Raw genomic sequence first — 19,506 nt, 5'->3', positions numbered from 1 at the left:
TGAAGGTGGAGACAGTGACACCGGCGCTGATTGGGCGCCGGCATCACAACAACTGCGCGCAATTACCGTGACCGCAAGAGCCGACACCGTGGGAACAGTGCTGGCACCGGAGAGGAGTATAGGCTTTATTATTCTTCGGTGCAAAACATTTTGGTCAAGAAGGGGTTGTCCTTGTAGTGGACAACCCCTTTAAATACTGCACACCTTTACATTGAGCCCTCTCTTATATTCATGGGGCCCCCATATATGCCTTTTATATCTATCTCTTAATTATAGCTTTTATTCTAAATCAGTTTGCCTTTTAGTCAAATCACCTATGTACATGGATGTTTTACTTGAAATACAGATTATCATACCAAGAGAGAAATGCAAAACTGTCATAGCGTGTGCATTTTTGCACAAATGTGGCTTGCAACAAAATTAACATGTTTTATTCTGGCATAAAAAACTCTTCCTTGAACTAAGTCAAAGATTACATGTAAGACACATTGAGGGGGAGAGGGGGCCACGAACGCAAAAAATCTTCGCTACAATATAAAGCTAGAGTGCTTTACCAGCCCCGCATCAAGGTATTTACGAAAGAGGCAGTTCCTTGAGTATAGATCTAAGGTTTGCTACTTTTCTACTGCTGTAGGCTGCTGTTGAAGGTAGCTACTATCTTCTCGCATCCTTTGGAATACTTTGAGTGCTGCCATCATGTGGGTGTAATCATGTTCTTTTACTGCATAGGCATGAGATGTCTTGTGATGTTTAGAGGTTTTCAACAAGACACTGTTGTTCATTTCCCAGACACTTGTCTCTGCTGGCAGAGAATCTGATTGTTGAGTCACCTCTACACCAAGCTGGTCAAAACAAGATTTCTCTTCATCAAATGATGATGACGCCAGGAACAAAGTCTGAAAAGTGCAGGAACAAAATGGGGGGGAAATTGATCAGTGACAATGTGAAAATCAAGTAAAGGGGTTTCCACCAATTATTCAAATCCCCAGACCTATATGCACAAGCAACATGCAGCCTGGTGATGTTGTGTTAAAATAGCTCCTGAGACACTGTAGGAATTGCTGTACAATGGTGGAATGAAGGCTAGAGTGGTCCAGCTTACCCCACGTTATGCCACACCATTATCCCGGGAGTAGGACTGATGTGATGATCGAGCACATCTGGGATGTAATTGGTCAGCAATTGCAAAAGTAGCTGGCAGCAGCGGATTTTGATGATTTGTGTGCCTAAGTGCGTTCAATGTGGCAGAACATTCCTTAGACAGCCAATAATGACATTATTGATAGCAGCCAAGATGTATAAGTGTGAGGTTTCTGCTCATGGCATTCATACTTCATATTGAATACAATGAAGTTTATTTTTTAATTATTTGCCATTATTTTTTCATTAACATGTCTATCAGTCCTGCAATTTTCATAATTTGAAGACTTTTCCTTCTTGGTAATGGGGTTTCAATAATGAGAAGTGTATATCAAACATAAATCTTCCCTTGAAGCAATGCTCACCTTGGTATTACACTATCAAGTAACTAATTTTTCCCGTGTTCTATACAAATCAAAATGTAATCCGAGAAATAGTAAACTACAGTTAGGTCCGTATATATTTGGACAGAGACAACATTTTTCTAATTTTGGTTCTAGACATTACCACAATGAATTTTAAACAAAACAATTCAGATGCAGTTGAAGTTCAGACTTTCAGCTTTCATTTGAGGGTATCCACATTAAAATTGGATTAAGGGTTTAGGTGTTTCAGCTCCTTAACATGTGCCACCCTGTTTTTAAAGGGACCAAAAGTAATTGGACAGATTAAATAATTGTAAATAAAATGTTAATTTCTAGCACTTGGTTGAAAACCCTTTGTAGGCAATGACTGCCTGAAGTCTTGAACTCATGGACATCACTAGACGCTGTGTTTCCGCTTTTTTTTTTTTAACCGTCTTTATTGAGTGTAATACAAAGTATACATATAATGTCCAATAACATAGCAGAAGAACATTTATGCAATATTATTAACATTAGATGGCATTTTTTCAACTATAACCCCCCCGCCCCTCCCCTTCCTCTCCCCCGGGCAAACTCCATAACTTCGTAACACAATTTCAATCCAGTCTAACAGGGATATTACCAGCAAGCTGCTCTCTTATATACCAGTTGGTGAGCTGGAAACAACTATGTATCTCCTGGAGTGTGGAAGATGTCTGAGTATTGATAAAAGAGGACCATGTGAAAAAAAAGCGTTCAGTGTCTTTTTCTTTATTAAGTAAGGCCTCTATCCAATCCGTTTTGAAGATATATGTTACTTTTGTAGTAATTAAGCTTAAAGAAGGTGTTACATCCTGTGCCCACAAATGGAGAATGCTTTTACGTGTGGCTGCCGCCCATTTGAACAAGATGCGGCGCTGCTGGACAGAAAGCCTCACCAACTGGTCTTGTGCGAGAATGTTAAATATGGCCCTCTCCGTAGAGAGATAGTTATAACAAAAGTGTTGATGAGATGTTGCAGAAGTGTATCCCACACCTCCCTTATTTTTGGGCAGTCCCAAAGGCAAAGGAAAATATCAGCTGGAGAGTGTAAGCATTTAGGGCACGGATAGCCCCCAGAGAGGGACATTTTAGACTTGACCTCCGGGGAGATGTATGCTCTATGAAATATCATAAGAGACATGGTTATGTAACTGTCATATGGTAATATAGAGTTAATACGCAGAGTGGCTTTCAAAAGGTCATTTACCCGACAGTTCGTTAATTGAGCAACCCATTGTCCAGGGCCTGGTGAAGAGTCAGACCAATGGATAGAAGGCTTTAATGATTTATATATAAGACTCATAGACTAAGTTCCCATTTGGGCTTTAATGGATATTAAATTTAGAGGGTGTGTTCTAGCATCATCCGGTATGTCTCGCAATATTGAGCTTACGTAGTGTCTAATTTGAGATAGTAAAATTGTCTTCTGTAAGGATTGGGAATTTGAAAACCATGTCCTCTAAGGTAAGAAGGCATTGATTATATGTTAACGTATCTCGGACCAGTCTACACCCATTGTTTCCAAGCACCTTGTAAATGGGAGGTGACTTGCCTTGTAGAAAAGAGGGGTTACCTTGAAAGGGAAGAAACATTGAGATGTGGGGGTCAAGACCGCTAACTCGTCTAGCTTGACGCCATCCCAAGATTACCGACCATAATAGAGGATTATCTCTAACCTCCACTGGAATTTCAGCATTTTGTAGGTGAAGCAATGCTGGGAGGCTGAAGGGTCTACACATGGCCTCATCTATTGGGGTATTAGTGAAGCAATTAAAGGCGTATATCCAATCAAGGGAATGGCGAAAAGCACCCGCTATACGGTAGAGGCGTAAATTTGGGAGATTAAGTCCACCCAAAGATTTGGTTTGCTGTAGCTTAAAAACACTAATGCTAGAGCCCCAAATAAATTGGCGGAAGGCTCGTGTCAGTAGCCTATCATCAGCTTTAGAAAGTAGAACCGTGAGCGTCTGTAAAGGAAAGAGTATTTTAGGGAAAGTGATCATTTTAATTAGATGGGCTTTAACTGCAAAGGATAATTTAAGGGATTTCCAGGACTTAATTTCTTGTATAACTACAGAAATAAGAGGCTGAACATTTAATTTATAGATATCATGAGGATTTGATGGTAGCTCCACGCCAAGAAAACGTAAAGAATTTCTCCCCCACTGAAAGGGAAAAAGGAACGGCCACCGTTTCTGAGCAATTTTAAAAATAGCTAAAGCATGAGATTTATTCAAGTTTGTACGAAATCCTGAAACTGCTCCAAATTCATTAAAGGCGTCCATTATAGAGGAAATGGATTCCTTAGGATTGGATATCATGAGTAAGATATCATCAGCAAATGCCAACGTTTTAAGTGTATGGTGACCGACCCCTATGCCCCCAAAGCAAGGGATCATCTCCAGATATCTTAGTAAGGGATCAAGGGCAATATTAAACAACAAATGTGACAGAGGACAGCCCTGCCTCGTGCCCCTGAAGATGGAAAAAGGGGTTGACTGGATACCATTAAGCCAAATCGATGATTGGGAGTTAGTGTAAATTGTGCTTATAAAATTAAAAAAGGTAAAGCCAAACAGTCTATACTTCAGAGTTCTGATAAGATGAGACTAGGACACACGGTCAAAAGCCTTATCAGCGTCGAGGCTGTCCAGTATATTCTGCTTGGCCTTAGCCTGATAGCTATGTGTGATGGCCGCTAACGCCGTCCTGATATTGTAAGTGATAGACCGACCATGGACAAAGCCTGTTTGAGATGAGGTAAGAATATCAGGAAGCATATACTGTAATCTATTAGCCATGATTTTGGTGAGCAATTTAAAATCAACATTTAAAGGGAAATCGGGCGGTACGAGGCAGGGAGAAGCGGATCTTTGCCCGGCTTTAGTAGTAACTAGCTGAAGAGCCCGGCGCTGCCCGGGCATAGTAGCTAACTGTGGTTAGTTATAGAAAATTATAATTATCCTCCATCCCATAGTCCCGTGCCCATATACATATCCGCCATCCCATAGTCCCGTGCCCATATACCCGTTATACATATCCTCCATCCCATAGTCCAGTGCCCATATACCCATCACACATCCTCCATCCCATAGTCCCGTGCCCATATACATATCCACCATCCCATAGTCCCGAGCCCATATAACCATCATACATATCCTCCATCCCATAGTCCCGTGCCCATATACATATCCTCCATCCCATAGTCCCATGCCCATATACCTGTCATACATATCCTCCATCCCATAGTCCGGTGCCCATATACTCATCACACATCCTCCAATCCATAGTCAACCATTATGATATCATAATGAGCGACGGCAGGGCTTGCAACCTTTGATGACATCAGCGTCGCCATGGCAACCATTGTGACATCATAATGAGGGGCGGGGCTTGATACACACACTGCTTCCCCAGTATGCAAATAGGGGCATTGTGACATCACAATGAGGGGTGGGGCTTGACGCGCACACACTTTTTCCCCCAGTATGTAGATGGGGAAACATTGTTTGGTGAATTGGAACGCGCGGGGTTAAAATTTCGCCTCACAACATAGCTTAGGACGCTCTCGGGGTCCAGACGTGTGGCTGTGCCAAATTTTGTGGCTGTAGTTGCGACGGTGCGGATGCCTATCCCAGACATACAAACAAACATACACACACACACATACATACACACTTTGAGCTTTATATATTAGATGACAGACAGGCTTCATTAAATCGATCCAGCAGAGAACCTGAGTCCAAAATATGGTTAAAAAGGTGAGGTGTGGAGTAATTAAGGGTTGTAACAGTGTAACAGTTTATAAAACTCTACCGAGAACCCATCCGGGCCAGGGGCTTTATGCAGTTTTGAAGATTTAATGACTGATCTTACCTCCTCAGAAGAAATTGGTTGGTTTAGGATTTTTCGCTGAGAGTCAGAAAGCCTTGGTGGACAAGCCTTGTGTAGGAATGCATATCCATCCTCCCGAGAGTCCAGAGATGGGCCATAAAGATCTGCATAAAAGTCTCTAAAAACCGCACAAATTTGGGTTGGGTCACGAGTGATAGAGCAATCGGGTAAGACAATATTGGGAACCCTAGTAGCCGCTTTGAATGGCTTCGTTAAAGATGCCAGGAGACGGCCTGGTTTGTTACCCCAATGGAAATAACGGTTACGTTGATGAACTAATTGGTTGTGTGCCTGTTCATGTAATAGGGTATTAAATTTTGTTTAGCTGTCAGGTAAGCCTCTCTGGAGGAGGGAGTATTATGTAATTTAAAGTCTGAGGAAGCCTACGCGAAACGCGTGTTGGGGTTGCTGTACACGTGGTACATTAAGACCTATTTGGGTAAGAGTTTCCCCTTTTTGTTTGTGCACTTTTATCATTTTTTGGTATATGTTACCTGGGGTTTTTGTTATTGGACTTTTTTATAGACCAATGGTACTTGTGCACATATTTCACTGAATTTGCACTTATTTTTAATACAGAAAAATTTTTTGGTGGTTATTTATTGTGTATTTGTGCACATTTTAGATTTTATATTTTATTTGCACTTATTTACACACAAAGAATTTTTTGGTGTTCACTTATTGTATATATTGGGCTTATGATGGACCCGGTCTTCTAATTGATATTCTGTACCATTTTATGTACCACTGTTTATTTCCTTTGCAACAATGTCCATTAAATAGTTTTAATGTGTATTTTATGGATAATAATTTTTATTGAATAAAATATCAATTTTCGGATACTTTGTAAACAGCTTTGCGTACTCTTTTCTTTTTTTTGGTTGCCGTTATAACAAAAGCAGTAGTCGCTGCTCAGCGCTGACCTCCGGAAGTTCATCTCAATAACTGGCTATGTAGCTGTAGTCAAATTTTCAGTTTTCATCCCTCGGGGTTATGATCAAGAGGATATGTAGTGTACAAACACCAAATAAAAATTTATAGTGTGTTTTCCTCTCTTGGCCACAAGATGCCGCCAAAGTTCCAGCTTGTGCTGGGGATTTTCCAGCTGTGTGTATCTGCCAGCACTCCCTGGCCTCCTGCCTCTCACCCCTCAGCGTTTATGGCCTCACTGGTTCTGCACTGCCCTGTCTCTCCCTAGTGCCTGCACATACCAGTCAAGTGCTGCTGTGGATCCACTGCCAGGCTGGGTGAGTCATATTCCCTCAGGATAGGTGGAGGGGAGGATGTTTCTAGTCCCATCTGCTGTAGGGTTCATCTGGTGGGATCATTGTCCAGGCTTTGTGCATCCAGTGGTGGGTTTGTGTGAGCTCACCCCGGGGGCTCCTTTCTACTGTCCAGCTTCTGTGGTGGCTGCAGGGATTCTGCTGTGGGTCAGCAATCACTTTTGGTCAGGCTCTCATCTGTCGGTGTAGGCCGCAGGCCTCACATCTGCTATGATGCCTTTCACTCCCCTGGGCAAGAATTTACAGTCCAGATCCCAATAAAATTGGCTTTCAGGGATCCTGAGTTTAGGTGTGTTCCAATTGTTGTTTGTGGGGGTCCTGATTGAGCTGGATGGAGTGGATTGATAAGTCCAGTCTTGGAGCTCCTCTATGTGTGTCTGTTCATGTCAGCAGCCATCTTGGATCTCCCTCTGTTTCCTCCTTTTTGATGCTCTGCCAGGCCTTCACTGCGGTGGTTTTCAGTTGCTGTTTGTGGGCCTTTCTGTCTGAAGTTTAGTCTTTAACAAGTGAAATGCATGCTCACTTGGGTTGGGATCAGGTGACTGACTTGGCCATTCAAGAATATTCCACTTCTTTGCTTTAATAAACTCCTGGGTTGCTTTGGCTTTATGTTTTGGGTCATTGTCCATCTGTAGTATGAAACGATGACCAATCAGTTTGGCTGCATTTGGCTGGATCTGAGCACACAGTGTGGCTCTGAATACCTCAGAATTCATTCGGCTGCTTCTGTCCTGTGTCACATCATCAATAAACACTAGTGACCCAGTGCCACTGGCAGCCATGCATGCCCAAGCCATCACACTGCCTCCACCGTGTTTTACAGATGATGTGGTATGCTTTGGATCATGAGCTGTACCATGCCTTCACCATACTTTTCTCTTCCATCATTCTGGTAGAGGTTGATCTTGGTTTCATCTGTCCAAAGAATGTTCTTCCAGAACTGTGCTGGCTTTTTTAGATGTTTTTTTTTAGCAAATCCAGTTTATTCTTGATGCTTATGAGTGGCTTGCACCGTGCAGTGAACCCTCTGTATTTACTTTCATGCAGTCTTCTCTTTATGGTAGATTTGGATATTGATACCTCCTGGAGAGTGTTGTTCACTTGGTTGGCTGTTGTGAAGGGGTTTCTCTTCACCATGGAGATTATTCTGCGATCATCCACCACTGTTGTCTTCCGTTGGCGCCCAGGTCTTTTTGTATTGATTAGTTCACCAGTGCTTTCTTTCTTTCTTTCTCAGGATGTACCAAACTGTAGATTTTGCCACTCCTAATGTTGTAGCAATTTCTCGGATGGGTTTTTCTGTTTTTGCAGCTTAAGGATGGCTTGTTTCACCTGCATGGAGAGCTCCTTTAACCGCATGTTTCCTTCACAGCAAAACCTTCCAAATGCAAGCACCACACCTCAAATCAACTCCAGGCCTTTTATCTGCTTAATTGAGAATGACATAACGAAGGGATTGCCCACACCTGTTCATGAAATAGCCTTGGAGTCAATTGTCCAATTACTTTTGGTCCCTTTAAAAACAGGATGACACATGTTAAGGAGCTGAAACTTCTAAACCCTTAATCCAATTTTAATGTGGATACCCTCAAATGAAAGCTGAAAGTCTGAATTTCAACTGCATCTGAATTGTTTGGTTTAAAATTCATTGTGGTAATGTCTAGAACCAAAATTAGAAAAATGTTGTCTGTCCAAATATATATGGACCTAACTGTACATTAGTGTGTCAGAGAATCTATAGGTGCGCTATACAACTCTTTAATAATGGAGCTGTAATATGAGGCCTGAATGTGTCTCTCCTTTCTTATTACTGATTTAATTATATCTCAATGACTTGTGTAAGAAGTAATGTATATGCAACTTGCTTTGTGCCTACCTTTCTGCTGGCTGCTTCATTGGTCTTGAAAATGTGGCTGTGTTTTGGATTCGGAATTTCTTGAATATACCGTTTCTTTGCTCTGGTAAAATTAAAGTGCAAGTATGACAACATTCCCAGCAAGTAACAGGCTTTGAATATTGCAGATATTGAGTTTATTATGACAATTCTGCTTTATGTGAGCCTTAACCTCATTGATTAAACAGTTGACATTGTAGCCATGGCATACGTACCTGTGAACTGTGTAAGCGAAGCCTCGGACTAGTAGGACAACGGTGATGACTAGTCCAGCACAAGTAACAATTACAATGATTCGTAATTCGGCTTCATCTGTTCAAAGAAAGAGAAAACAGAGGCGTCCAAGTATTTGGTCTGATTAGTGATCCAAATAAATGATGTGTTGAGCTACAATTATGGCTGGTAAACCTGGAGCTAACAGTGACCGTCGCTGACATTTAGTTTATATTAGATTATGGCCCGATGCTATCGCATCACACCTCTTGCCATGTTAACCCTCAACACACACTCCTCTCACCTTTCACCATCTCCACTCACTCTTTCACTCCACATGCGACCCCTTCTCTCACTCCGTCTCTCATACTCACGCCGTCATCGCCGCTGCTCCATGATCCCCGACATCTTCTTCCGCCGGCGCCATCCTGGATCCAGACGTTGTCCACGCCGGCGACATGTTCTTGCGGCGACGCCATCTTGAGTATCGTGAAATCCCGTGATACTCAAGATGGCGTCGCCGGAAGAACATGTCGCCGGCGTGGACGACGTCGGGATCCAAAATGGCGTCGGCGAAATCTCGCGAGTTTTCGCCGACGCCATTTTGGATCCCGACGTTGTCCTCGCCGGCGACATGTTCTTGCGGCGACGCCATCTTGAGTATCGCGGGATTTCACCGATCCAAAATAGCGTCGCCGCAGGAACATGTCGCCGGCGTGGATGCCGTCGGGATCCAAAATGGCGTCGGCGAAATCTCGCGAGATTTCGCCGACGCCATTTTGGATCCCGACGTCCTCCATGCCGGCGACATGTTCTTGCGGCGACGCCATCTTGACTATCGCGGGATTTCGCCGATCCAAAATGGCGTCGCCGCAAGAACATGTCGCCGGCGTGGAGGACGTCTGGATCCAGGATGGCGCCGGCGGAAGAAGATGTCGGGGATCGTGGATCAGCGGCGATGACGGCGTGAGTATGAGAGACGGAGTGAGAGAAAGGGTCTATGTGGAGTGAAGGAGTGAGTGGAGATGGTGAGAGGAGTGTGTGTGTTGAGGGTTAACATGGAAAGAGGTGTGCGGTGACGTCACCGGTTACAACTGGACGGAAGTTGTTACAACCGGAAGCTGCTTAGGGCATTTATTATTATAGATTGATTGATTTAAGTCACATGAGTAGTTGACAGAAACTGTCGAGAATGTGTAAAAAGAAAACTGTAAACTGGCAGTGGTGAAACTTGTGCAAAATCTTCAACAGAGCCTCCAATTATCACTAGTCTTTAATAGTATTGGCCTTCTCAGAGGGGGCCAGAAGGACCTTATGGGCCACCCTTGACTTAGGTGCGACTTGCACCCCAGGCCCTCACTAGAGTTATGTCCCTAAACTATGGTACTTTTCCATTATCCAGAGGCTGCTACTATTTCAGCTTAAATGGGTTGTCTGCCCTTCTAATAAATGTCTGCGGTCAGTGTATATGACTGAATCCTGACAGCGCAGGGAGCACACAGTGTCAGAATTCACTGGTATTGTAAGTGGAAACAGGCAGTCATGTCACCGCAAATATGTGACTTGCAGGCATGCAGTCACAGGCCGACTAGACGTGCTCATATTCTCTCAATTCACTTGAGTAGAGGGAAGCAAGGCACATCTAGTCTGAATGTGGCCGGAAGTATACAAATCGCATACTTGCAGTCATGCTCTCACCGGCAATACCAGTGGATCGTGACAGTGTGTGCACTCCAAGCTGTAAGGATTCAGAATTCGGCAGTCACAGAGTGATTGCAGACTTTTCAGAAGACCCGTTAATCTTCCATCGTACAGATTAACCATATGCCATTTTAGCCTAGCCTTATGTGATAAAAGGCTAAAGAATTACGTCTAGTTCACCAATGGCAGAACTGATACAAGGACTACCCAGAAGGATACAGGCTCACAGTTGCTTTCTTTATTGGCTGGAGATATGGATTGCTTTAATTCAGTTTGTATGTATTATAATATCTTTGAAAGAGCAGAAATTAAATATTCAATAATAGAAGACAAAATTTGAGTAATACCAGCCTAACGTCAGAGAGAGACTACATCTCTAATTGCTAAACTGAAATCACAAAATGATGAAACTTTTACATGATTCATGCAGCTTATTCCATTTTAGTAACACTAGAATAGTTGGGAAAAATGTTCTTTTCTGCAGTGATTGCACAATTAAGTCCGGCAAGAGTTCCAACTAAAAGCTGAACTCTTTACCTCTCTAAGCTTCACGAGTCCTATGTAAGGTAAAGCTCATTTCTACGGACGCATCTGTTAAATAATAAGTTATCCCATAGATTTGACTATTTGATAATGAAGAAATTGGCAATTGAGCAGACATGACTCCCAGTATCTACCAGTCTAAAAGGACACATTTAATTGAATATACAAATTTAAAGGGAACCTGACAGAAGTTTCATGCTGCCCAAACCATGGTCAGCATGAATCTGACACGTTTCTCCTTATACATTCACATAGGGAAGACCTGTCAGTCTAGGGGAGCAGAGAGGGGAAGTCTTCACACTAGTCATCTGAGATTCATGGTCCCCAGACGGCTTTACCAAGTATGTTTTCTCCGTTTCAGGGTAAAACATAGATGGCTGCAATTGCGTAGCCAGTGTCTGATTCATGCTACCTTGGTCCGGGAAACATGAGTCTCATGTCAGGTTCCCATTACTAAATATACCACAAATATTGTGAAATGACAGATTGCTCATACCATAGCTGAGAGTTTGGATGGTCTGAGGGGCACTGGGCGCTCCTGCACCTGTCACTGTCACTCCTGACACCGTCACCTCATATGTGTGCCCTCCTGTGAGCCCCTCAATCTGGTAATGTCTTTTGCTTGACGCATTCAGGAACGTATCTAGAAAGTAAACATGTTGGTGAATTAACTATCAGAGGTAAAAATAGCTATACGGAATTGAAGCTGAAAGCAATATAAAAACTGCATTAAAAAAAATTGGACATCTCCATCCCTGGATAAACAGGTTGGGAGAAACATGAAACCGCATATGATCACGTAGAGTTCTGGTGACAGTAATCACTGCAGGTGACCAAACGGGGACACTGCTGTCTGAAGACGCCACCCAACGTCATGAATTGTGGTTTCTTCTCTAATATGTTGATGTAAAGCATGTGAAACTAATGTGCTGGTGATTGCGGTTCTGCAATAGTGTGGGGAATGTCTTCTCTGTCTCTGAACAGCACAGATTACACCTATACTTATCCACTGACCGGATGATCCTTTTATGACTGCTGTTTGCCTGCACTTCATCCAGCTCTATGTCAGGACAGTTCTAGTAAATTAAATAGGAAGCTACCTTGTGTAAAATTGTGCATGTAGCTTTTTCCACTAGGGTTTTGGTGTAGACTACTCCTTGACTCGGATAGGGCCAAGTGTATTTGCACTGAAGAATATTTTCATTTTTTATTTATATTGAGGTGGGAGGAAAGGTAGGTTGTAAAGTAGCAGTGAGGTAATGGGGATAGACATTCACATAACAACAGGCATGAATTATACCCAATTTGTGAATCCTGACTGAAGATAGTGAGAGCTGAGCTAGAGTTAGAAACCAGGCCCAGAAGCCAAAGGATCCATTATATTCCGGTCTGTTACATACATACTTGAGCAGGGGCGTAACTAGAACTGATTGGGCCCCATAGCAAACTTTTAAACGGGGCACCCTCAAAGACACACCCCTCCAGGAACTACATTTCCCAGAGGTCCATGCGGCAGGCAGCTCTGCAGAGAGCTAATAGACAGCAAGGGCTCAGGGAAGGGGCGGGACTGAACTAGTTTGAAGCAATACACTCTGACTGGCTGCAGGCAGGGAGGCAGGCCCAATATGTGCTTCTCTCCGCACAGCAGGCACAGGAATGCAGCGTAGGCTGCAAAATCATAGTGTACATTTTTTTCCGCCGGGGCCCCGGATCCCATACACCAGTGGTCCCCAACCTTTTTTGCACCAGGGACCGGCTTCCAGCAAGACCATTCTTCCATGGCCCGGCAGGGCGGGGATGGAGGTGTGACAGGGGCGGGGCTATGGACACGGTTGTAGTTTAGCAGTGCATACTTCTCATTTAATTATAACATTTATAATGTGACTCAACTCACCATAGGTTTTGAATGAGTGGGAGCACCTGGCTTGTTTGTTTCTCTGTTTCAGTGGGAGCACCGGGCTACTTCTACTGATGACCGTCACTGCTAATGATGATTGGGACCTACAAGGAAATGGAGCATTGAGCACTTAAGAAAAATTGTACTGGAGTACTGTACATGCTGATTATTTTCTAATCATCAGAAAATGTATGTGTGGTTCCCACCGTCCTGTCCAGCTCTGTGTGGCTTCCCCTGTTGTATGCATGGCTCCCCTGTCCCATCCTTGTATACATGGCTCTGCTCCCACTCTCCCATCCTGTATACATGGCTCTGCTCCCACTCTCCCATCCTGTATACATGACTCTGCTCCCACTCTCCCATCCTGTATACATGGCTCTGCTCCCACTCTCCCGTCCTGTATACATGGCTCTGCTTCCACTCTCCCATCCTGTATACCTGGCTCTGCTCCCACTCTCCCATCCTGTATGCATGGCTCTGCTCCCACTCTCCCATCCTGCATACATGGCTCTGCTCCTACTCTCCCATCCTGTATACTTGGCTCTGCTCCCACTCTCCAGTCCTGTATACATGACTCTGCTCCCACTCTCCCATCCTGTATGCATGGCTCTGCTCCCACTCTCCCATCCTGTATACATGACTCTGCTCCCACTCTCCCGTCCTGTATACATGACTCTGCTCCCACTCTCCCATCCTGTATGCATGGGTCTGCTCCCACTCTCCCATCCTGTATACATGGCTCTGCTCCCACTCTCCCATCCTGTATACATGGCTCTGCTCCCACTCTCCCGTCCTGTATACATGACTCTGCTCCCACTCTCCCATCCTGTATACCTGGCTCTGCTCCCACTCTCCCATCCTGTATGCATGGCTCTGCTCCCACTCTCCCATCCTGCATACATGGCTCTGCTCCTACTCTCCCATCCTGTATACTTGGCTCTGCTCCCACCCTCCCATCCTGTATACATGGCTCCCCTGTCCCATCCTGTATGCATGGCTCCCCTGTCCCATCATGTATGCATGGCTCCGCTCTCACCCTCCCTCCCTTGTATATATGGCCCTGCTTCCACTCTCCCTCCCTTGTATATATGGCTCTGCTTCCACTCTCCCTCCCTTGTATATATGGCTCTGCTGCCACTGTCCCTCCCTTGTATTGTATATATGGCTCTGCTCCCACTCTCCCTCCCTTGTATATATGGCTCTGCTCCCACTCTCCCTCCCTTGTATATATGGCTCTGCTCCCACTCTCCCTCCCTTGTATATATGGCTCTGCTCCCACTCTCCCTCCCTTGTGTATATGGCTCTGCTCCCACTCTCCCTCCCTTGTGTATATGGCTCTGCTCCCACTCTCCCTCCCTTGTATAAATGGCTCCGCTTCCACTCTCCCTCCCTTGTATATATGGCTCTGCTCCCACTCTCCCTCCCTCGTATATATGGCTCTGCTTCCACTCTCCCTCCCTTGTATATATGGCTCCGCTCCCACTTTCCCTCCCTTGTATATATGGCTCTGCTTCTACTCTCCCGGCCTCCCTTGTATATATGAAAAATGAGGATGATTGACCTCATGGAGATCAACATCCAACACTGCGGAGACACCATCACGTGTTTCTCAACGCAGTGATTCTAGAGCACTGCCCACATCCCTTATGGGAAATATGCAGAAGCATGCAAAACAGAAGCCGCGGAGACACCATCACATGTTTCTCAACGCAAGCAATGACTAGCCAGGTCTTTCACCGGGAAGGAACAACCACGGGAAGGGCAGTCTCCAATGAAGGAAACCACCTATGCCAAAACATGGTATCCATCCACAGACAGCTGTTTCGGGGTATTTGCCCCTCATCAGTGTGTAGTAGGAAACTGGCTAGTAGGAGCAATGCCTAGTAGAAGACTATGAAAAATGAGAATGATTGACCTCATGGAGATCAACATCCAACACTGCGGAGACACCATCACGTGTTTCTCAACGCAGTGATTCTAGAGCACTGCCCCCATCCCTTATGGGAAATATGCAGAAGCATGCAAAGCAGAAGCCGCGGAGACACCATCACATATTTCTCAACGTAAGCAATGACTAGCCAGGTCTTTCACCGGGAAGGAACAACCACGGGAAGGGCAGTCTCCAATGAAGGAAACCACCTATGCCAAAACATGGTATCCATCCACAGACAGCTGTTTCGGGGTATTTGCCCCTCATCAGTGTGGAGTAGGAAACTGGCTAGTAGGAGCAAATACCCCTGATGAGGGGCAAATACCCCGAAACAGCTGTCTGTGGATGGATACCATGTTTTGGCATAGGTGGTTTCCTTCATTGGAGACTGCCCTTCCCGTGGTTGTTCCTTCCCGGTGAAAGACCTGGCTAGTCATTGCTTGCGTTGAGAAACATGTGATGGTGTCTCCGCGGCTTCTCCCTTGTATATAGGGCTCCGCTCCCACTCTCCCTCCCTTGTATATATGGCTCCGCTCGGCTCCCCCATCATACTTACCCTCACGTCGCTGAACTTCCCTCCCGTCGCTGAACTTTCCTCCCTGCATCTCGCGGCGCTTCAGCTTCTTCCTGTGCGGAGTGGTCGTTTGCTACCGCTCATTAAGGTGCATAAATATGGACGCCACGCCTATTGGAGAGGAGTGGCGTCCATATTCATGACCTTAAATCAGCGGTACACTTGACAGCTCAGCACTGGAATCTGGATGAAGCCGCCGCGCCGACAGGGACCGCTATGCAGGGTGAGTATCAGCTGCTACACAGCCGCCGGCTCCCCTTGTGTCTGCGGACCGGCAAGAGCACTGCAATGGCCCGGTGCTGGGCCGCGGACCGGTGGTTGGGGTAATTAAATTGCACTACCGGGTAGCGCCGATCGGAGCCAGGGACCCGGGCAGCGGGCCCCTATATGGGCCGGGCCCCAAAGCAACCGCTTCGGCTGCTACCCCGGTAGTTACGCCCCTGTACATGAGCAAAATTATTAGTATCCTGTTAAAGTAATAAAAATCCACAATGCTCACTGAAACAACTTGCAATGGTATGCTTCCACAGTCAGGATTTGCTGTGGATTGGATGCTGCGTACAGCCAAAGCGTCCAGATGTTACAGCACAGTGGAGGGGATTTTATGAAATTCCATCTCTACTATGTGTTCAAAGACGCAGGTGGCAGACCTGTGTATACGGACATGCGGTGCGTCTTTATAGACTGCAGCATGTCTATTTATCTTGCGGAGACTCATGGTCTCCGCAAGATAAATAGCAGTGTTCTATGGATAGGATGCGGGGATTCCAGATGTGTTCAATGAACACATACGGAATCGCCACGCGTACAACAGGGGGCGGCGCTTTGGGCAGAGCGGGTATCCACTGCGTCCAAAATGCAGCAATTCCTGAATGTGGAGACATACCCTAACACAAAAGTACTGTATATACTCATGTATAAGCTGAGTTTTGTGCTGAAAATGCCCCCCTTGGTTTACACACGAGTCAATTGTCCCAGAAAGTCTGCTAGGGAGGGGGAGCGGCCGGTGACAGAGGCAGGAGCCGGCCGGCTGTGGCTAAAGCCTGTGCCGCTGCTAGAGAATAAATGAATATTCATTTCTCTTACAGCGTGCACAGTGACACCTGCAGCCACCGGCTTCCAGAAGATATCCTACTCACCCTCCTGCACGCCCTTGCAGTATCTCATTGGTCTCGACACCCTCGCAGCATCTTGTTGGTCCCGGCGCTGGCAGCCCTTCCAAGTGATCATGTGGCCCCTCTCATTAAGGCACTTAAAAAAAAAACAACGAGATGCTGCGAGGGCGCCGGGACCAACGAGATTCTGTGAGGGCACGTGGAATGTGAGTAGGATGTTATTTTTTTATTTATTTATTTTTTTATAGGAACCATTCATACAAGGATAGGGGATAAGGAGTCATGCATACCAGGACAGGGATGAGGGGACAATGCATACCCGGCTTACACTCGAGTCAATAAGCTTACTCAGTTTTCTGTGGCAAAAATGAGTGATTCTGCTTATACTCGGGTCGGCTTATACTCGAGTATATACAGTACTTTGTTTTTCAGGTTATAAGATGCAAATGCAGCTTACCGGGGAGCGTGCCTTTGGTGGAGCAGGATCAGAGGAGGCAGGGTCGCTGCTGCAGGAAGCTGGTGTCCACAGTAGTGGTGCGACACTGCGGGGCCCGGGAAGAGGGGGTGTGTGGTGGAGTCTCATCACTTCCCATTGTTTTTACTGTGGTGAACTTTGGGAAAATGGCCACTGGACGTGGTGCATCGCTCCACTCCTGCCAACACTTCCTGCAGCAGTGAAGCTGCCTCCTGTGACCCACACCCGCCCACCCCCAGTAGGCTACTGTAAAATCAGACTTTAAGATGCACCACCATTTTGTTAACAAACATTGTTTTCCTATTTTCCTCCCCAAAATTTAGGGTGTGTCTTATGGTGCGGTGCGTCTTATAGTCCGCAAGATACAGTAATTTTCAATCTAAATGTACTCAATATTGACTAATGAAAATCATAGTTTCCTTTTATATTGCGGTTCTAAATAAAAATAATACAAAAATGCTAATAAAATATGGCCTGGACAGACATGATGATATTTCTATAAAATATTGAAAATAGTGGACCTTAGGGAGATGTTAAACTAAGGTGTGTCTTGTAATTAGCATAACAGGTGCCTACAAACTTGTAATCAGTCAGTTTGTGTATTTAAAGGGTTCAAAGTAGTCACTGTGCTGTTTGGTATCATAGTGTGTACCACACTGAAGATGGACCTAAAAAAGCTAAGAGAGTTGAAAATAATGTTAATGGTTAAGACGATAATATCATCTCCAAACTATATGTTCCTGTTAATATGTGCAACTAGTAAGTGTTTAAGCTATTGGTGAGCGAGTATACTCATTGCTCGGGTCTTCCTGAGCATGCTCAGGTGATCAAGTATTTAGTTGTGCTCGGAGATTTAGGTTGTGTCGACACAGCTGCATGATTTGCAGCTGCTAGACAGGCTGAATACATGGGGGGATTCCGTAACAAACAGGCATTCCACACAAGTATTCAGGCTGTCCAGCAGCCGCAAATCATGCAGCTGTGTCGACACAAACTAAATCTCGGAGAACGGCAAAATAGTCGGAGGACACCCGAGCAACGAGTATACGCGCTCATCACTATTTAAGACCTATGGGACTGTAGCCAACCTCCCTGGACATGGCTGCAAGAGGAAAATTGATGACAAATGGAAGAGACAGATAATACGAACGGTAACCAAAGAGCCAAGAACAACGTCTAAGGCGATAACAGGTGAACGCCAAGGAAAATCAGTGTCAGATCGCACCATCCATCACTGTCCTGGCCAAAATGAGTTGCTGGGAGAAGGGAAGTAGAGCTATAGACAATCCCCAAGGGCACTTGCTAACCTAATTTACATATCAATAAAAGTCAAGTTTCTAATTGTATGGACCAGTAATAAGCACCGTTTATAATATTTTACGCTGCCCTGTCCTGGACTAGGTCTGCCTGCGCAGGGTTGGTGTAACTGACCGGTTCCCTTCAAGTATGATGTACAATAAACAGTTATATTGTGGTCCTGTGTATACCAGATGAATGATTGTCTGACACTTATAATTCTGAATTTTCTTGGACTGGGCGTGTGACCTGGGTTATAAAGCCTCTTACCAATGTATCTGATGTTTAATCGAACTCTATCTTCAATCAAAATAGCCTGACATTTTGTATAAAGAGCAGCAAAATGTTCCTATGACAGACCACACCACGAATAAAGTGAAACATATATGGGAGCCTAGAATCTTCCACTGAGGATGCAGCCATTACTGCTGTTTTTTACTTTTCTGCCGCTTTAATGCTAGCTGTGCAGATGTTGTAGATGGCAGCTGATAAAGCGGAGAAAGAAATGTGTAACCGCAGTAAGGTATTTTTATTTAATCATTTCCTGTGCAGGGTCAGGTTTTCTGTTCTATAATGACATACAAAAGTGAATGTAATCCAGAGAAAAAGAGCAATTCTTGTGTTAGAGGAATCATATGAATCCACCTAGAGGAATTGCACAAAAACATTATAAAATGAATACTGGAGAGTTGTAAAGGGATCGGCCACTTCTTTACATGTCCCTTTCATGTGAACTGCCACAGATAAACACAGGGGCGTAAAGATTGTGGTCGCAGAGGGTGCGACCGAGCCCATGCAGGAGAGGGTCCGCCCACGCCAGCACCTACTTCAGCTGGATGTGCATCTGAGGACACACATTCAGCTGAAAGATATTGCAGGGCAGGAACCCTCTGGCTCCCTCCACTGCAATACACGCCGACGGCCAATCAGAAGCCAGCAGCTGACATCGGTTTGACAGTCACAAGTGGCGTATGAGGGTCATTATACCAAAATAGGGTCCAGGATAGAGATTATACAAGGAAGGGGCCCAGGATGGGGGTTATTCCACCAGGATGGGGGTCATTATACCAGAATGGGGTCCAGGATGGGGATCATTATACTAGGAAGTTGCCCAGGATGGGGGTCATTATACAAAGAAGTTGCCCAGGATGGGGGTCATTATACC

General features: G+C 45.1%; 1 protein-coding gene across 6 annotated transcripts in view; it reads right to left on the bottom strand.

Annotated features, from left to right (window-relative positions):
* Window positions 1-310: 310 nt before the first annotated feature.
* LOC141097159 (interleukin-31 receptor subunit alpha-like) overlaps window positions 311-19,506 on the bottom strand; it is a 183,062-nt gene continuing 163,866 nt past the window's right edge. For all 6 annotated transcript variants that reach the window (XM_073584208.1, XM_073584209.1, XM_073584207.1 and 3 more), the window contains 4 exons: window positions 11,551-11,697; window positions 8,813-8,909; window positions 8,580-8,661; window positions 311-896 (listed from right to left, as the gene is read on the bottom strand). In XM_073584208.1, the coding sequence (XP_073440309.1) occupies window positions 615-896; window positions 8,580-8,661; window positions 8,813-8,909; window positions 11,551-11,697 (608 nt within the window). In that variant the 3' untranslated portion in view covers window positions 311-614. The remainder of the gene's footprint in view (window positions 897-8,579; window positions 8,662-8,812; window positions 8,910-11,550; window positions 11,698-19,506) is intronic.

Source organism: Dendrobates tinctorius, unplaced genomic scaffold (genome assembly GCF_039654945.1).
Source record: "Dendrobates tinctorius isolate UK_male_01 unplaced genomic scaffold, ASM3965494v1 ptg000083l, whole genome shotgun sequence".
NCBI classification, from domain to species: Eukaryota; Metazoa; Chordata; class Amphibia; order Anura; family Dendrobatidae; genus Dendrobates; species Dendrobates tinctorius.
Note: the sequence above shows the minus strand (reverse complement) of the source record. Positions and strands in the feature narration are given on the sequence as shown.